This window comes from Lithobates pipiens, unplaced genomic scaffold, assembly GCF_037356315.1.
Source record: "Lithobates pipiens isolate NorthernLeopardFrog02 unplaced genomic scaffold, aLitPip1_a1.2 Scaffold_13, whole genome shotgun sequence".
In the NCBI taxonomy this organism is placed as follows: Eukaryota; Metazoa; Chordata; class Amphibia; order Anura; family Ranidae; genus Lithobates; species Lithobates pipiens.
The window spans coordinates 504,828,910-504,846,575 of NW_027507718.1; the positions used below are offsets into that span (position 1 = coordinate 504,828,910).

The 17,666-nt window shown below is 42.8% G+C and overlaps 1 protein-coding gene across 1 annotated transcript in view; it reads left to right on the forward strand.

The window, feature by feature from the left end:
* Positions 1-17,666, forward strand: part of GFRA4 (GDNF family receptor alpha 4) — a 667,916-nt gene that overhangs the window by 582,944 nt on the left and 67,306 nt on the right. The window contains exons 3-4 of the mRNA XM_077478032.1: positions 10,076-10,354; positions 14,332-14,412. Coding sequence (XP_077334158.1) covers positions 10,076-10,354; positions 14,332-14,412 — 360 coding nt within the window. The remainder of the gene's footprint in view (positions 1-10,075; positions 10,355-14,331; positions 14,413-17,666) is intronic.

Below are 17,666 nucleotides of genomic sequence, written 5' to 3' on the forward strand. Positions count from 1 at the left end.
CGAGAAAAAAAATTCACCGATCCCATGCTGACAGTCACCATCGCAGCTTTGTTTACTTCCGGGAACCCGGGCGTGACGTCATAACGTCGCTCCCAGGCCTCTGACAGTCATAGAGATGACTGGTGACCATCTGATCACCAGAAATCTCTATTGTTGTCATCCAGCACTGGACAATTCTTTCTCCGGGCCCCCGATGGCATGGGAGAGCTCGGAGAAGCACCGGATGGCGGCGAGAGGACTACAGGCATCATTCAGATATCTCCTCACAAAGTCGAGGACGTCATATGACGTACTGTGGTAGGGAAGTGGTTAATTACCCTTTTTTTGGGGGTTAATTCTCCTTTAAGGGGGTGTGGCAGGGGGGCATGTCCTATGCCTACATTCATTTGCTAGTAGGTGTCCCTCATTCCCATCTCAAAATGTTGGGAGGTATGATGGTAACCAATCAGCTTCTAACTTCAGTTTGTTCAATTAAGCTTTGACATTAAAACCTGGAAGCTGATTGGTTTCAATGCGGAGCTGCACCGGATTTGGCATGCTTCAGTTTTAGTAAATTTCCCCGTGGTGTCAGAGGTCCCCAACCCAGTTCAGTGATGGTTGTTCTAGTTTGATGTAGATTGCTTCCTTCACACCTTTGCAAACCAGTTGTAGAACATGTGCACCTCGCTGTCCTTGAAAGAATGTCCCTTTGTAGGAAAACTGCTGAGTCCTGATGTGTAGCATTTGTCCTCCTAAATAATGACCTTCACAGACATGTCAGGTGCATCTCTGTCTTATTGCCTACTCCAATGTAACCTGTTTCTGTGCTAGAGTTGTCATATAACATGCTGTAATGTTCACTAACATTACAATCTAAAACGAGTCCCAGTGAAAGCAGTTATTTAAGAACAAGAACGAAAGGTTAAGATAGATGTGATGGAAGCATTCAGAACATAAGAGACAACAGATTGTCCCCCTGGAGTCTTTCTAAATGATGACACTTTAATTAAAGCTCAGCTATATCCAAAACAATGACCTTAAACATAAAAATACTAATATATATATATATATATATATATATATATATATATATATATATATATATATATATAGTATTTACACAGTGTATACACAGTACCTCACAAAAGTGAGTACACCTCTCACATTTTTGTAAATATTTTATTATATCTTTTTGTGACAACACTGAAGAAATTACACTTTGCTACAATGTAGTGAGTGTCTAGCATGTATAACAGTGTACATTTGCTGTCCCCTCAAAATAACTCAACACACAAACCACTGGCAACAAAAGCAAGTACACCCCTAAATGAAAATGTCCAAATTGGGCCCAATTAACCATTTTCCCTCCCCGTCGTCATGTGACTCATTAGTGTTACAAGGTCTCAGGTGTGAATGGGGAGCAGGTGTGTTAAATTTGGTGTTATCACTGTCACTCTCTTATACTGGTCCCTCGAAGTTCAACATGGCACCTCATGGCAAAGAACTCTCTGAGGTTCTGAAAAAAAGAATTGTTACTCTACATAAAGATGGCCCAGGCTAAAGGTAGCTTACCAAGACCCTGAAACTGAGCTGCAGCACGGTGGCCAAGACCATACAGCAGTATGGTCTTGGACAAGTTCCACTTAGGACAGGCCTCGACGTGGTCGACCAAAGAAGTTGTGTGCACGTGCTCAGCGTCATATCCAGAGGTTTTCTTTTGGGAAATAGACGTACGAGTGCTGCCAGAATTGCTGCAGAGGTTGAAGGGGTGGGGGGGGTCAGCGTGTCAGTATTGAGATCATACGCTGCACACTGCATAAAATTGGTCTGCGTGGTTGTCATTCAGAAGGAAGCCTCTTCTAAAGATGATGCACAAGAAAGCCCACAAACAGTTTGCTGAAGACAAGCAGACTAAGGACATTGATTACTGGAACCATGTCCTGTGGTCTGATGAGACCAAGATAAACTTATTTGGTTCAGATGGTGTCAAGTGTGTGTGGTGGCAACCAGGTGAGGAGTACAAAGTCAGGCATGGTGGTGGGAGTGTCATTGTCTGGGGCTGCATGAGTGCTGCCGGCAATGGGGAGCTACAGTTCATTGAGGGAACCATGAATGCCAACATGTACTATGATATACTGAAACAGAGCATGATCCCCTCCCTTCAGAGACTGGGCTGCAGGGCAGTATTCCAACATGATAACCCCAAACAAACCTCCAAGAGGACCACTGCCTTGCTAAAGAAGCTGAGGATAAAGGTGATGGACTGGCCATGCATGTCTCCAGACCTAAACCCAATTGAGCATCTGTGGGGCATCCTCAAATGGAAGGTGGAGGAGCGCAAGATCTCTAACATCCACCAGCTCTGTGATGTCATCATGGAGGAGTGGAAGAGGACTCCAGTGGCAACCTGTGAAGCTCTGGTGAACTCCATACCCAAGAGGGTTAAGGCTGTGCTGGGAAATAATGGTGGCCACACACAATATTGACACTTTGGGCCCAATTTGGACATTTTCACTTAGGGGTGTACTCACTTTTGTTGCCAGTGGTTTAGACAATAATAGCTGTGGGTTGAATTATTTTGAGAGGACAGCAAATGTACACTGTTATACAAGCTGTACACTCACTACTTTACATTGTAGCAAAGTGTCATTTCTTCAGTGTTCTCACATGAAAAGGTATAATAAAATATGTATAAATATGTGAGGGGTGTACTCACTTTTGTGAGATACTGTATATATGCTATACAGCCAAAAGTATTAAGACACTTGCCTTTACACACACATGAACTATAATGGCAGACCAGTCTTAGTCTGTAGGGTTTAATATTGAGTTGGCCCACCCTTTGCGGCTATAACAGCTTCAACTCTTCTGGGAAGGCTGTCCACAAGGTTTAGGAGTGTCTTTTGGAATGTTTGACCATTCTTCCAGAAGCACATTTGAGAGGTCAGGCACTGATGCGGATGAGAAGGCCTGGCAGGCTGCACTCGAATTCATCCCAAAGGTGTTCTATCGGGTTGAGGTCAGAACAGTGAAATTCCTCCACCCCAAACTCGATCATCCATGTCTTTATGGATCTTGCTTTGTGCACTGGTCCAAATCATTTGGTGGAGGGGGGATTATGGTGTGGGGTTGTTTTTCAGGGGTTGGGCTTGGCCCCTTATTTCCAGTGAAGGGAACTCTTAAGGCGTCAGCATACCAAGACATTTTAGACAATTTCATGCTCCCAACTTTGTGAGAACGTTGGAGATTGCCTCTTTCTGATCCAACATGACTGCACACCAGTGCACAAAGCAAGACAACACAGGCAGTTTCTGTGGCCAAGTAATGAAGCTCAGTGGCTTATACATAATATATAACAATTGATATGACTTATGCTTCATTAAATGGATTTTAATTTGTATATGAGGCTTTCCTCTGCCAGAATCCTATACTTGGCTCCATCCCCTGGATCAGTAAACAATCCTGTTTCTCTGCGCCCTTCCCCAATATTTGTATAAACCGTCCCATTGGGGTCATATAGACCTCCCTTTATAAAGTGTAATAACAGAGATTTATAATTGAAGCAGAGCCAGTGTGTAAGAAACACTACATTTTTAATTCGAGCAAATGCATTTTTCATGCTTTGCAGACACAACTGCTTAGGCATTAGTAATCTGTGGTTGTTCTCGGGATGGCGCTCGGCGTGATGAGCCTGACATGCCAAAACCCGGATTCCGCTTCCAAGAATTAGGATCTGCCTCCACCACCTTCTTACTGCCGGCGTCCATATCAACACCGTGCATAATTCAGCCAGGCATTTAAATTCATTGCTGTCAATTCACCGGAGATTAGCTGCACATCTCATATTGCCAATTGTCTCTATGCTGAATAGTATGGCGCTTTGCCTGCCCCGTATGTGGCCATCAGCACAAAATATGCTTCCCGTGTTGCATTTGTAATGTGTGTGTTTGTGTAATGGTATCAAAGTCACGGGGCCGCTCCCGAGAAAATAGATTTGGAAAATGGTGATGTTTTTCCTTATAAATAATAACTTGCATCGGTAGAGCTGCGAGGTCGCTCCTGTAAAAAATTTGGGCAGCAGTGAGCTCTCTCTACTGTAAAATGGAACATATTTAGAGACCAGTAATTCCACTCCACTTGTAAAATGGTACATATATCTGGAGAACGGTAATGTCTCTCCCATAAAACATAACATAATTGGAGTGCTGTTGCATATATATATATATATATATATATATATATATATATACTGCTCAAAAAAATTAGAGGAACACACATCAGATCTCAATAGGGAAATGTAAGATGCTGGATATCTATACTGATATGGACTGGGCAATGTGTTAGGAATGAAAGGATGCCACATTGTTTGATGGAAATTAAAATTATTAACTTACGGAGGGCTGAATTCAAAGACGCCGTGAAAATCAAAGTAAAAAAATGATGCAGCAGGCTGGTCCATTTTGCTGACATTTCACTGCAGAAACTCAAAATGGTCCTCGGTCAGGGCCATCTTTAATATTAATAGGACCCTGGGCAAACATTTTTTTGGGCCCCGATTAGTAGGCAGAGGTTACAACGTATCATTACTGCTCACTGACTGGCTGCTAGAGGTTACAGCACACATTATGGCTCACTGATTAGTTGCTAGAGGTTAGAGATGAGCTCCGGCGTATTCGCATACTCCACGTGCAGAGCCCGCCAGGAAGTCTGCACTGCGCTAATCACAGGCAGTGTGACATTGCCCGATCTCTTCAGCCGTGCATCGGGGGAATGTCTCATTGCCTGTGATTAGCGCAGCGCTGCGCTGACTTCCTGGCGGGCTCTGCACGTGGAGTATACGAACACACCGGAGCTCATCCTTACTAGAGGTTACAGCACATGGCCTCTGCTTGTTGATTGGTTGCTAGAGATTACTGTACATCAATACTGCTCACTGATTGGTTGCTAGAGGTTACAGGACATCCTTATCACTCACTAATTGGTTGCTAGAGGCTACTGCACATTATTAATGCTCACTGATTGGTTGCTAGTGGTTAGTGCACATCATTACTTCTTACCGATTGGTTACAGCACATCATCTCCTCACTGCCGGCACAACATGGACTGGGGAGGTGAGGGGACCCCTTTAATAGACAGAAAACACCTAGGGATCCTAGGACTCCTGGGATCAGTGACATTGCTGGGGGAGGGGGTTGATGGGATCAGTGGCAGTTGTGGGAGGAGGGAATTAGTTAGGAGGCAGTACACTGTGGCAAATTCTGAATCATGCAGAGCAAAGTTGGAAATCTTTGGCAAGTATGTAGTGGGAGGCAATAGGGCAGAGCTGGGCCGCATTGGTTACAGCACTTCACACTGAAATATTGGGAAACAGCACAGGACTAAATCTTCAAGGGGCAACGGAATATAAACTGGGATGGATGGCAAGTATGAGACAGCTGCTTTTGGCCTCACAATGACTGGGCCCAGGGCAACTGTCCCTTTTGCCCCTTTTGCCCTGCCTTAAAGACGGCCCTGTTCTCAGTAGTTTGTATGGTCCCCGCTTGCTTGTCTGCATGCCTGTCAACGCCGGGGCATGTTCCTAATGAGATGGCGGATGGCGTCAGGGATCAGGGCATCACTGAGTTCCTGAACAGACTGAGGTGCAACCTGACAGAATCGGATGGACCGACACATAATGTCCCAGAGATGTTCTATTGGATTTAGGTCAGGAGAGTGTGGGGGCCATTCAATGGTATCAATTCCTTCATCCTCCAGGAAATGGCTACATACTCTCGACCACATGAGGCTGGGCATTGTCATGCACCAGGAGGAACCCAGGAGCCACTGCACCAGTGTAGGGTCTAGCAATGGGTCCAAGGATTTCATCCTGATACCTAATGGCAGTCAGGGTGCCATTATCTAGCCTGTAGAGGTCTGGTCATCCCTCCATAGATATGCCTCCCCAGACCATCACTGACCCACCACCAAACCAGTCATGCTGACTGATGTTACAGGCAGCATAAAGTTCTCCACAGCTTTCCTAAACCCTTTCACGTCTGTCACATGCCATAACCCTGATATTTTCGTAAACAGGTAGGTGGTACACTTTGACATAAAAGTGGTCTCCATGGCGGATTCGCCACAAGATCACTTTTATGGGTGGCCGGAAAGGTGGGGACGATTGGGTCCTGTGGCCTGCTGGGCAGGAAGTCGAGTGAGGGCATGATGGGCCCCGCTCGACTCTATGCCCTTGGAGGATCGGAGCGATGTCAAACATCACATCCGCCCAACGGCCTTAAAGGGACAATTGTTTTGCATTTTATTAATTGCTTTTAAGTGTAAATGTTAGATCTGAGGTCTTTTTGACCCCCAGATCTCACCATAAAGAGGTCCTGTCATGCTTATTTCTATTACAAGGGATGTTTTAAAAGGACAGTGTAAAAAATAAAAAATAAAAAGTAAAATAAAAAATAAAATGCTCCATGCTCACATGGAGATCGAACACATATGCAAGTCACGCCCACATATGTAAACGGTGTTCAAACCACACATATGTGGGCACAATTTTGAAGCATGACGTGTTGGGTATCAATTTACTTGGTGTAACATTATCTTTTACAAAATAGAACAAAAAATGGGCTAACTTTACTGTTTTCCTATTTTTTAATTCAAAAAAATTGTTTGTAAGACCGTGCAAATACGGTGTGACAAAGTAGTGCAACAACTGCCATTTTATTCTGTAGGGTGTTTGGAAAAAAAATTATATATAAATATATATTATATATATATATATATATATATATATATATATATATATATATATCAACTTGTAAACAACAGGTTTCAAAAATAGGCCTGGTCCTTAATCTGTCTGACTATCTCCTACTCTTTCCATCTTTGGGCGAACCCTAAAAAAAATCTCCTTAGAGAAGCCTATCCCCCCTCCTTCTAACAACTGCACTTTTACTTTCTCCATTAACTCCTCCCCACACACTTACCCCATTTTGAGTCACTTGTGTCATGTCATACATCCCAGGAGTCTTCAGGAGGGGAAGAGGGGTTTTCTCAGCCAAGCAAACCCTCCTGTATTCATGCCTGAGCTAAGGGCAGATGGATTCCAGGAAGTAAAGACTACATGATTTCTCTACCCTTATTCAAGATGGCCATGGTTAGAAATACTAGGGGGTTGTTTTTCAAAGCGATTTCTCAGGAAAATAAAGCATGGAGATATGGATGGATGGGGGAGTGTGCTTTGAATATTAAAAAAAATTTGGTCTGTGGTACTCAGATGCTGCGTAGTTGCGCTTTAACCGCTTATCGACCATGTTACACAGAAATACTGAGGCAAAATGGCTCCCCTGGGCAAAATCCTGTACAGGTACGTTCTACCCTTTTTCAACCACCAGAGGGCACGCACTGCCGCACGGCGGGAGACCTGATGTCCATGGCCAGCGGACATGATTGCTGCCGGCCACATGCGATTGAGGTAAACAAGCGCCAGCACGGGGATTTTTCACACAAATCCCTGTGCTGTCAGAGGAGAGGAGCCATATCATTTTGTTCCTACTAAGTAGGAAAAACGATATGTCTCCTTTTCTGGTTACTCTCATCCCCATACAGTTAGAACGCACTGAGGGAACACACAATAGACCCCTTGATCGGGCCCTAGTGTTAACCCCTTCCCTGTCAGTGACATTTACACAGTAATCAGTGTATTTTTATAGCACTGATCGCTGTATAAATGCCAATGGTCCCAAAAAAGTGTCAAAAGTCTCCAATCTGTCCATCGCAATACCGCTCAAAATCACAGACCATTACTAGTAAAAAAAAAATAATAATAATAAAAATAAAAATGCCATAAATCCTTCCCATAGTTTGCAGACGCTAGAACTTAACAATCAATCAATATAACAAATATAACTATAACAAACCAATCAATATACGCTTATTGTGATTTTTTTTACCAAAAATATGTAGAAGAATATATATTGGCCTAAACTGACGAAGAATTTTTTTTTTTTAATTTGGGGGATATTTATTATAGTGAAAAGTAAAAAATATTGTTTTTTACGCTCTTTTTTTGTTTATATCACAAAAAAAAAAAACGCAGAGGTCATCAAATACCACCAAAAGAACGCTCAATTTGTGGGAAAAAAAGGACACAAATTTTGTTTGGGTACAATGTCACACGACCGCTCAATTGTCAGTTAAAGCGACACAGTGCCAAATTGTAGAAAGTGCTTGGTCAGGAAGGGGGGTAATATCTTCTGGGGCTGAAGTGGTTAAGCTCCCAGGGGCAGGGCTCTACTTTACTCTCTTGAATTCCATTGTGAGTGTATTGTCACCCTTTATTTTTTAAAGTGCTACACAACCTATGGGTAGGATATAAATCCTATTTAATCCCATCATGAAGAAGGGTAAAACAAATTCTAACGCCTGTACACAATTTTTCACCTTTGACATGTGTAAGTAAAACTATGCATATCATGCTATGCTATGAGCTACTTAGTGTATCCAGCTGCATTATACCATTTTTTTTTGTTTGTTTTTTAAGAAAAATTTGGGCTTTCTTTTGGTGGTAAATAGTAACCGATTTTTTCTATTATAAAGGAAAACTGGCCCAAAATAGTAAAAAAATATATTTTTTTTATTCAATTTAGCTGTATAATTCTTGCTATTACCATAACTTACCACCGAAAGACGACCCAAAATAAATTCTCCTGCTTCTGATGATTGCAGATATCACATATATGTACGTTATTTGTTGTTTGTACTATAGTAGGGTCCAGAAATAACTGTGGACATTTTGCTTTTTTTTATGCCAGCTAAAACACACTGACACTGATACTAATTTAAAAAAATCCGACCCAAAATATACTGACCTTGATCTTTGACCCTAACCTTTGAACCTGACTTTTGATCCTTACCTTAACCCTAACCCTGAAACTGACCTAGATCAAACCTAGTTATTTTATTTTTATTTTTTACACACTTTTGTTTTTTGACATTTTTTCTCCCCTGGCAAGAAGAGAAAGAATCAGTGTACTGTTCTCTCCATTCAGAGGAGACTGATCACTGTGATAGCCAATCAGAGGCAATCAGAGCAATTAGGCGATCAGGAGTCCCGGTTCCTGATCATTAGTATGAGCCCAAGAGCGTTTAAGAATTTTCTACCCTACTCAAAACTAAAATGTCAGCTGTCTTGAGGATTTAAAGCTGAACTCGGGACACATAAATGTAATTAAATATACTGCTTAACCTCTTTGAACCAGCACCTCCTGGCCCTTTAAGGGGTTTAGGCTTGCGGGAGGTAGGGTGGGCTTTATGATCATGTGACCGCCGTAAATGGCTGTCACGGCAGCCACATGATCGGAAAGCTTTTCGTTTGCCTCCGGTGGGAGTGCACAGGGCACGCGCTCTCGCCACAGCTGTATTCCTAGATTGTAAGCTATAACGAGCAGGGCCCTCTGATTCCCCTTGTCTTGAATTGTATTGTATTGCAATATCTACCCCAATGTTGTAAAGCGCTGCATAAACTGTTGGCGCTATATAAATCCTGTATAATAATAATAATATTTACACTAATGCATGCAAATATGTGGCCGCTCAGCACGAGACTCTCCTGCCGAGAAGCCGCATATTTGCGTGCGGCCGGCGCCATGGATGAAGCCGCAGAGGATGAAATTCCACTTTTTGTAAAGCAAATGCCTTTGCAAACCCAATTATAACCTTGTATAAGTAGCAGTGACCACATCACTGTGCTGTACATTGCCTGTGCATATAGCAGAACTGTGGGAGGGGCCCAGCAGGCACCACCCACTGCAGGCTGCCTGCAGAAAACTACAGGAGGGGGCGTAGACCAGACCAGTCACCTTGCACAAGGGGAGAGAACAGCAGTGACCGGTCTTTATTACCATTGGCAAAGTTTCACTCTGTATTACTGCGCAGATCTGGAAGAAATACCCAAAGCGCACCAAGATTCAAGGTAGAATACACTTGATGAATATACTTAGACAATATTTACTTATCCTAGAGTTTAGCTTTAAACTAATGACACAAAGAATTTGGCCAAGTTGGGCTTGCTAACCTAATTTCTAATTTTTCTCATGATTTTCAGAAAGGACAGCAGGAGTGCCATCTACAAGCAGAGACTGCCTCCAGGCTGGCGAGGCCTGCAAGAATAACCCAGGCTGCAGCTTTAATTTACGGACACTGCGTCAGTGCATAGCAGGGAACGGAGCCAACAAACTGGCACCCAACGCCAAGAGTCAGTGCAAGCGCACCGTGGACGCTCTCCACTCCAGCCAGCTGCATGGCTGCAAGTGCAAACGAGGGATGAAAAAGGAGAAGAACTGCCTGAACATTTACTGGAGCATCCACCACACGCTGATGGAAGGTGGGGTATCATTCATGTCATTGTTTTGAAGTTCTTCTCCCTTGTAAAGCCAGCCATGGAATTTCAGGGAGCGGTTCTCAATGCATTGAAAAACCATGGAATTTCAGGGAGCCGTTCTCAATGCATTGAAAAACCATGGAATTTCAGGGAGCCGTTCTCAATGCATTGAAAACCATGGGTCAGCTAGCATGATGGGTCCAAAGACTCTGTGAACATTTTTGCAATTTTGGTTCAGTTAAAGTGAATATGGTTTGGTTTTCTATTTATTTAGAAATGGCCAGGACCAAACATCTTTCTGTACAATAATACTTTCTAAGATTATTTTTTAACTTTCCTTCTGCTAGCTTGAGGTCAAGTCCCTGTGTTCTCGTTCTTAGCTTCATATTGCAAATACTGCTCTCCTGAACCTCATTCACCCTTTATCTATTTAAAGGTTTCAGTCATGTCTCACCTTTTATTTCTTTCCTCCAAACTGATACATACGATCTTTATGGACTCTAATATCCAGGCTCTGGATGGAACGCTTTTTATGAGTTTTCCTGTACCTCCTTAGCTTCTTTGTTGAAAAAAAAGTCCCTGCTAAGCCTCAAAACTCTAGTCATGGTATACCTAGTAGTAGTTATATATATATATATATATATATATATATATATATATATATATATATATATATATATATATATAGTTATATAGTCATATTTAAGCGTACTTGTTCTGTAACGTTTTGTAGATTCTACAAGCCACTTCTCAGTTCCAATGAATAATAAGAAGATGCTTCAGCATTTTTATCAACACGAGTAGCACAGACACCATAATCCAATCGCCATGGGATGTGTAGATGTTGATTACCAATAACAGGATGGGAGGTGTGAAAATTGTGGAACTTCCTGTTCTAGTTACAATCTCATCCTTGGTGTCTGGAAGTCTGCATGCATGTTAATCCTTCTATTCACATTCAGACTGAGCTTTGGTTAAAACTTTCATATGGTCTCACAAAAACATGACCACCTATTCCCATTCAGACAAAGCTTTTGTTAAAACATCCAAAAGTTCAAGCAAAAACATAGGACCATCAAACAGGGGCGAGAAGCTGAACACACAGAGCAATATAGTCATTCCATATAATGTATCTAGAGCAAGGTTTCTCCAGGAACCCATGGAACCCGTAGGTTCCCCCAGGGGTTGCTGGGGGTTCCTTGAGCAATGAGCAATTTCTGCCTCTGAGATAAAATCCCACTGACATCATTGATTTTTTTAGCTATCTGTAAGGGAGTAATTTTTCCTAATGACCAGAAGTGTAAGAAACATTCTTCCCACTGACATGACACTAATGTATTATGAGTTGTAGCTATTGTAATTTTTAGCAGGGGTTTCCTGAAACTGGAAAGCTATTTCAAGGGTTCCTATGTGTTGAAAAGGTTGAACCATCTAGAGTGTCGGAAAAACTTATGCCGCGTACACACGACTGGACTTTTCGAGGGACTAGGTCCGACGGTCTTTCCGACGGACTTTCGGCGGAGTTCCGACGGACTTTCCGAATGAACGGACTTGGCCACACACAATCACACCAAAGTCTGACGGATTCTAATGTGATGACGTATGACTGGACTAGAATAAGGAAGTTCATAGCCAGTAGCCAATAGCTGCCCTAGCATCATTTTTTGTTCGTCGGACTAGCATACACACGAGCGGATTTCTCGGTCCGGCGGAGTTCCGGTGGGAAAATGTAAAACATGTTCTATTTCTAAAGTCCGCCGGATTTTTGGCAAGCAAAGGTCCAATGGAGCCCACACACGATCGAATTGTCCGACGGACTTGTTCCGTCTGACCTTTGCTGTCAAAAAGTCCAGTCGTGTGTACATGGCATTAGAAGGATCTTTAACAGACATCACATCCCCGTGTCCTTCAAGCCTAGCAATACACTGAGACAGAAGCTTGTTCATAGAAAAGACCCAACACTCCAACAGAAGTGAGTATGCAGTGTAGTTTGGAATGCAAGGACCGTGATGGCGCGCACACGACCGGACTTTCCGTAAGAATAAACTCTGACGGTCTTTTTCCGACGGAGTTCCAACGGAGTTCTGCTGAAATGGACTTGCCTACACACAATCACACCAAAGTCCCTTTGTTTCGAACGCGATGACTTACAATAGGACTAGAAACGGAAGTTCAATAGCCAGTAGCCAATAGCTGCCATTGCGTCATTTTTGGGATTTCGTAATAGTATACAGACTAATGGTTTTCCCGATAGGAATTGATTCAGTCGGAAAGATTTAAAACATGTTCTATTTCTAGGTTCCTCAGAATTTTTGAAAAAAAAAAGTCCAATGAAGCCCACACACGATTGGAATAGCCGAAGAAATGATTCAGTCGGACCTTTTCTGCTGGAAAGTCCGGTCGTGTGTACACGGCATAATAGTGGACAACCAAACATCCTCTGAGGGAACGAATATCACAGCATAGGAGGGCAAATTCTATAGGTCTTATAGACCTTCGTACACCTTAAAGCCTTACTCCAGGTTTGTTACCACTTTAAATAGTTTGCTTGGACCAAGATTTGACAACAATTCACACCTTTACCCATTTAAATTGAGGAATTAACACCTATGCAGACTCCCGGACACAGAGGATGGGATTATGTAATTAGAATCGGTTATCTCGGTTATCTCCACACCTTTCAGTCTTTCTATCCTATTCTTTGACAAGTGACATCTACACTATCCATGGTGATTGGATTAAGGTGTCCATGTGTAAATACAAAGGTTGTGGTATCTTCCTGACACTCATTGAAACTGAAGTAACTTGGAGACAAGGTCATCCAGTACTCAGGTCGAAGATGGGAAACTGCTCGGTACCACAATTCATTCCCTTGTCTAATTTAGTGTGCTGCACCCTGGACTTGATCTCATGACCTAATGCTTGCAAACCCTTCTGGAGGTGGTGCAGTCATTAAAGAAACAGATATGCAAACATTAGGTCATGAGATCAAGTTCATGGAGTGACACATTGTGTTAGACAAGGGAATGCATTGTGATACGGAACTATTATTTATTTATTTTTTCGTTCAACCCAGTGGGATGAACAAAAAAAAACGGATCAGGAGGAGCTTCTGTACTAATTATGCAATGTTAGTACAGTGATCTCCTCCGCTAAGCTATAGTGTTCTCAGGGGAGGACGCCCCCTCCACCACCGCCCCCCCCCCCCCCCCCCAACCGGAACACACCAGTCAGTGCTCTCAGCCATTGGCTGAGATTTCTGATTGAATGTCGATCAGCAGACCATTTTTGGTCATGCCCGTTCGACAGAAGCCTGATTAATGGCCGCCTTCTGTCGGACCAGCTGCTGTACACACAGGCCAGATGTCGGCCACCTTCTGTTGAACCAGCCAATGCCGCTTGACATTTGGGCCTTGTGTACCAGGCTTAAAGGACACTGTGTCCCCACCCCAAGTGGAGAAGAAGGGGGCAATGCCAATAACAGTGAATATCAAAATGTCGTTTTGTTTGTGGTGTGTGATGAAATAGTACCAATGTTTGTGGTCCACTAGAGCAAACTAAGAGTTTAAAATTGGTGCACAACTAAGGGGTTTAACAGTAAAGAATGTGTTTGTGGCAGGAGCTCCCAGTATGCCCCTCCTCTACACATAGCAATACTGCACCTGGGGTACATGCCCCTTCTGCCCCCTCTTCTGCCTTGAAAAGCTATGAAATGCCTTCAGTATTACAGAACAAGTCCAGTTGAATGTGCCTAACTACTCAACTCATTCTAAGGTTATTTCTGTAAATGAATGCAATCATCAGAAAACATCAATTGTATTGTCTCATAAGTGATGTCTACACTGATGTACATTGATGTATATTGCACAGTGTGAGCCGGCTTCACATAGAACCAGCAACTCTAGAATGCAAAGCAGAAATAAACACAATAGCACAGGACAATGTCTAATTCCACTAATTGTGTTCCTGTTGTTTTTTAGGTGTCAGTGTCTTAGAGAGCTCGCCTTATGAGTCATTTGTGAGGGGGTTTGACTACGTCAGGCTGGCGTCCATAACAGCAGGTAATGCACTCCTCATTGTATTATCACACAACATGCATAGAATGTGTTCTTGTCACCTGCGATAACATCAGAAAATCGAACACCTTTTGGAGTGTCTGCAGAGGTCTATATGTGGGGATTTTTTTGGCCAGGAACGGATAACCTCCCTCCGCCCCACGCCTCCAAAAAAAGTATTTATTTTACCCTTTATTCTAGCAAAGCTGAATCCATATTTATCATTCCATGTTACCTTTGCATGGTTATCCATCAAAGAAGTAATTTTATTAAGAGTTGTTTGATTTTGATTACTTGTGAACCACATACCCAAGGAGGCCTAATTCCCTACTGCTTTTGCTTTGGACATACCGGTAGAAGGAAATGTAAAAGGCTTTTTTTTTTGTTTTCATTAGAGAAAGAAAGGGTTAAAACCCCTGTGCAGATTTTTTTTGTTGTTGTTTGTGTCACCACTGGGTAAATTCACCCTATCTATTTGTCCTGGTGACCATTGTCACTGAGATAAAAAGTGATGAGAGATAAGCAAGACTAAGATATATGCGGAATATCCTCCAATTCAGACACATTCTGATGACGACTCTGATGACGAGATGGAAATACATGATCACAGGAAGTGAAAGTAAGTCCCCCATTGGGACACAGGCAGAAATTCTTTCTATAACAGATATGGAAAAATAAATAATGTTTTAGTACTACCTGACCCTGACCATGACATGAACCCTTAAAAACTGTCGATTTTTGTTCGAAGGTTGTTGGCTCCAACTTGTCTTGCATACACACGGTCACACAAATGTTGGCCAACAATTACGAACATGGGAACGTGGTGACGTACAAGACGCACGACGAGCCAGAAAAGAAGTTCAATAGCCAGTGAGGCTCCTTCTGCTTGATTCCGAACATGCTTGAACAGACTTGTGTACACACGATTGGACTTTCCCACAACAGTTTTGTTGGCGGAAAATTTGAGAACCTGCTAGCCAACATTTTTTGGCGGAAAGTCTGATAGCAAATGTTTGATGGAGCTTATACATGGTCGGACTTTCAGCCAACAGACTCACATCCAACATTTATGACCGTGTTTACATGGCATAACTCCGACCCTGACACCAGTGTTAATTTTGACTTCAAATTTCGATGTCGTTTTAGTCAAAGTCTTTTCACTAAAATGCAATTTTAATTTTAGTCGTATTTTAATCATCTGAATAGTTCTAGTTTTAATCGCATTTCAGTTGACTAAAATCTCCTATATTTTAGTAGACTAAAATCTCCAGTACATTTTAGTCGACCAAAATCTAATTAGTTTAGTTAAATAGTAATGCATTATTTTAGCATTTCTCTAGAATTTCCAAAATTGTTATTTACTCCTGGAGTAAAAAATGTATACAATTTGTTATTTTTATGGTACTAAGGTTTAAACATGCACTACAGACACAGATTTAGCCATTGTGATATATAAGATAATACCATAAATAATAACGTTATTCTATTTTTTTTTTTTTACTCCAGGAGTATATAGTGAGTTTGGCAAATCTAGAGAAATGCTTAAATAATGCATTACAATTTAACCACCTCCCGCCCATGCTATAGCCGAAAGATGGCTACGGTGCGGCCCTTAATTGCCGGTAGGGTGACCATGTTCGTCCTGCACGGAGCGCGATTTTCACACTCTGTGATCAGTGAGTCAATGAGACTCGGCTGATCACAGTTCGTAGTAAGGGTCCGATCAAATTTACACTGTTATACAAGCTGTACACTCACTACTTTACATTGTAGACAAGTGTCATTTCTTCAGTGTTGTCACATGAAAAGATACAGTATAAGAAAATATTTACAAAAATGTGAAGGGCGAAGGGGTCACTTTTGTGACATTATAGTATTGGGACACCTGTCTTTATGCACACATGAACTTTGATGGCATCCCATGCTTAGTGTGGATGTTTTCAATATTGAGGCTGCATTCACACCTGAGCGTAGCGTTTTCAAGCGTTTTTTGCGGCGGTTTTTACCGCGATTTGCGGCGTTTTTTACCGGGATTTGTGGCGTTTTTTTACCGCGATTCGCTGCGTTTTTTACCGCGTTTTGCCGCAAATTTGTGCAGGGCAAAAGGTCACCAATGTTAAAAGAAGAAAAACGCCCAAATCAGCCCGCTTCACGCGACAAAAAAGGGTCCGGAACTTGTTTGAGCTTCAGGCGTAGGGCTTCAGGCGACTTGGAGTGGAGATGTGAACCATCTCCATTGAGAGTAATGGATTTTTTCCCCTCCAGCGTTTTGTAGCTTCAGGCGTCAAGCTACAAAACGCTCAGGTGTGAATGGGGTCTGAGTTGGCCCACCCTTTGCAGCTATAACAGCTTCAACTCTTGTGGGAAGGCTGTCCACAAGGTTTAGGAGTGTGTCTATGGGAATCTTTGACCATTCTTCCAGAAGCGCATTTGTGAGGTCAGGCACTGATGTTGGACTCTGTGCAGGCCAGTCAAGTTCCTCCACCCCAAACTCGCTCATCCATGTCTTTATGGACCTTGCTTTGTGCACCGGTGCGCAGTTATGTTGGAACAGGAAGGGGCCATCCCCAAACTGTTCCCACAAAGTTGGGAGCATGAAATTGTCCAAAATGTCTTGGTACCCTGACACCTCAAGAGTTCCCTTAACTAGAACGAGCCAAGTCCAACCCGTGAAAAACATCCCCACACCATAATCCCCCCTCCACCAAATGATTTGTACCAGTACACAAACTAAGCAAGGTCCATACAGACATGGATGAGCGAATTTGGGGTGGAGGAACTTGACTGGCCTGCACAAACTCCTGACCTCAACCCGATAGAACACCTTTGGGATGAATTAGAGTGGGGACTGCGAGCCAGGCCGCCTGACTTCACAAATGTGTTTGTGGAAAAATGGTCAAACATTCCCATAGACACACTCCTAAACCTTGTGGACAGCCTCCCCAGAAGAGTTGAAGCTGTTATAGCCGCAAAGGGTGGGCCAACTCAATAATGAACCCTACGGACTAAGCCCTTGTACACACGGTCGGAGATTTTGCCAACCAAATCCGTCGGATTTTGCCCGTCGGATTTAGTCCGACGGATTGTATCCGAAACTGTTGCATACACACGGTCGGGCCAAGTTGGCGAAAAATCCAATCTTTCAGAACGTGATGACGTAATTTCGTTACGATGGGACTACGTTCAGGCTAGTAGCCAATAGCTTTGATGTAGGAATTTGATCTGAGCATGTGTGGCACTTGGTCCGATCAAAATGCTCT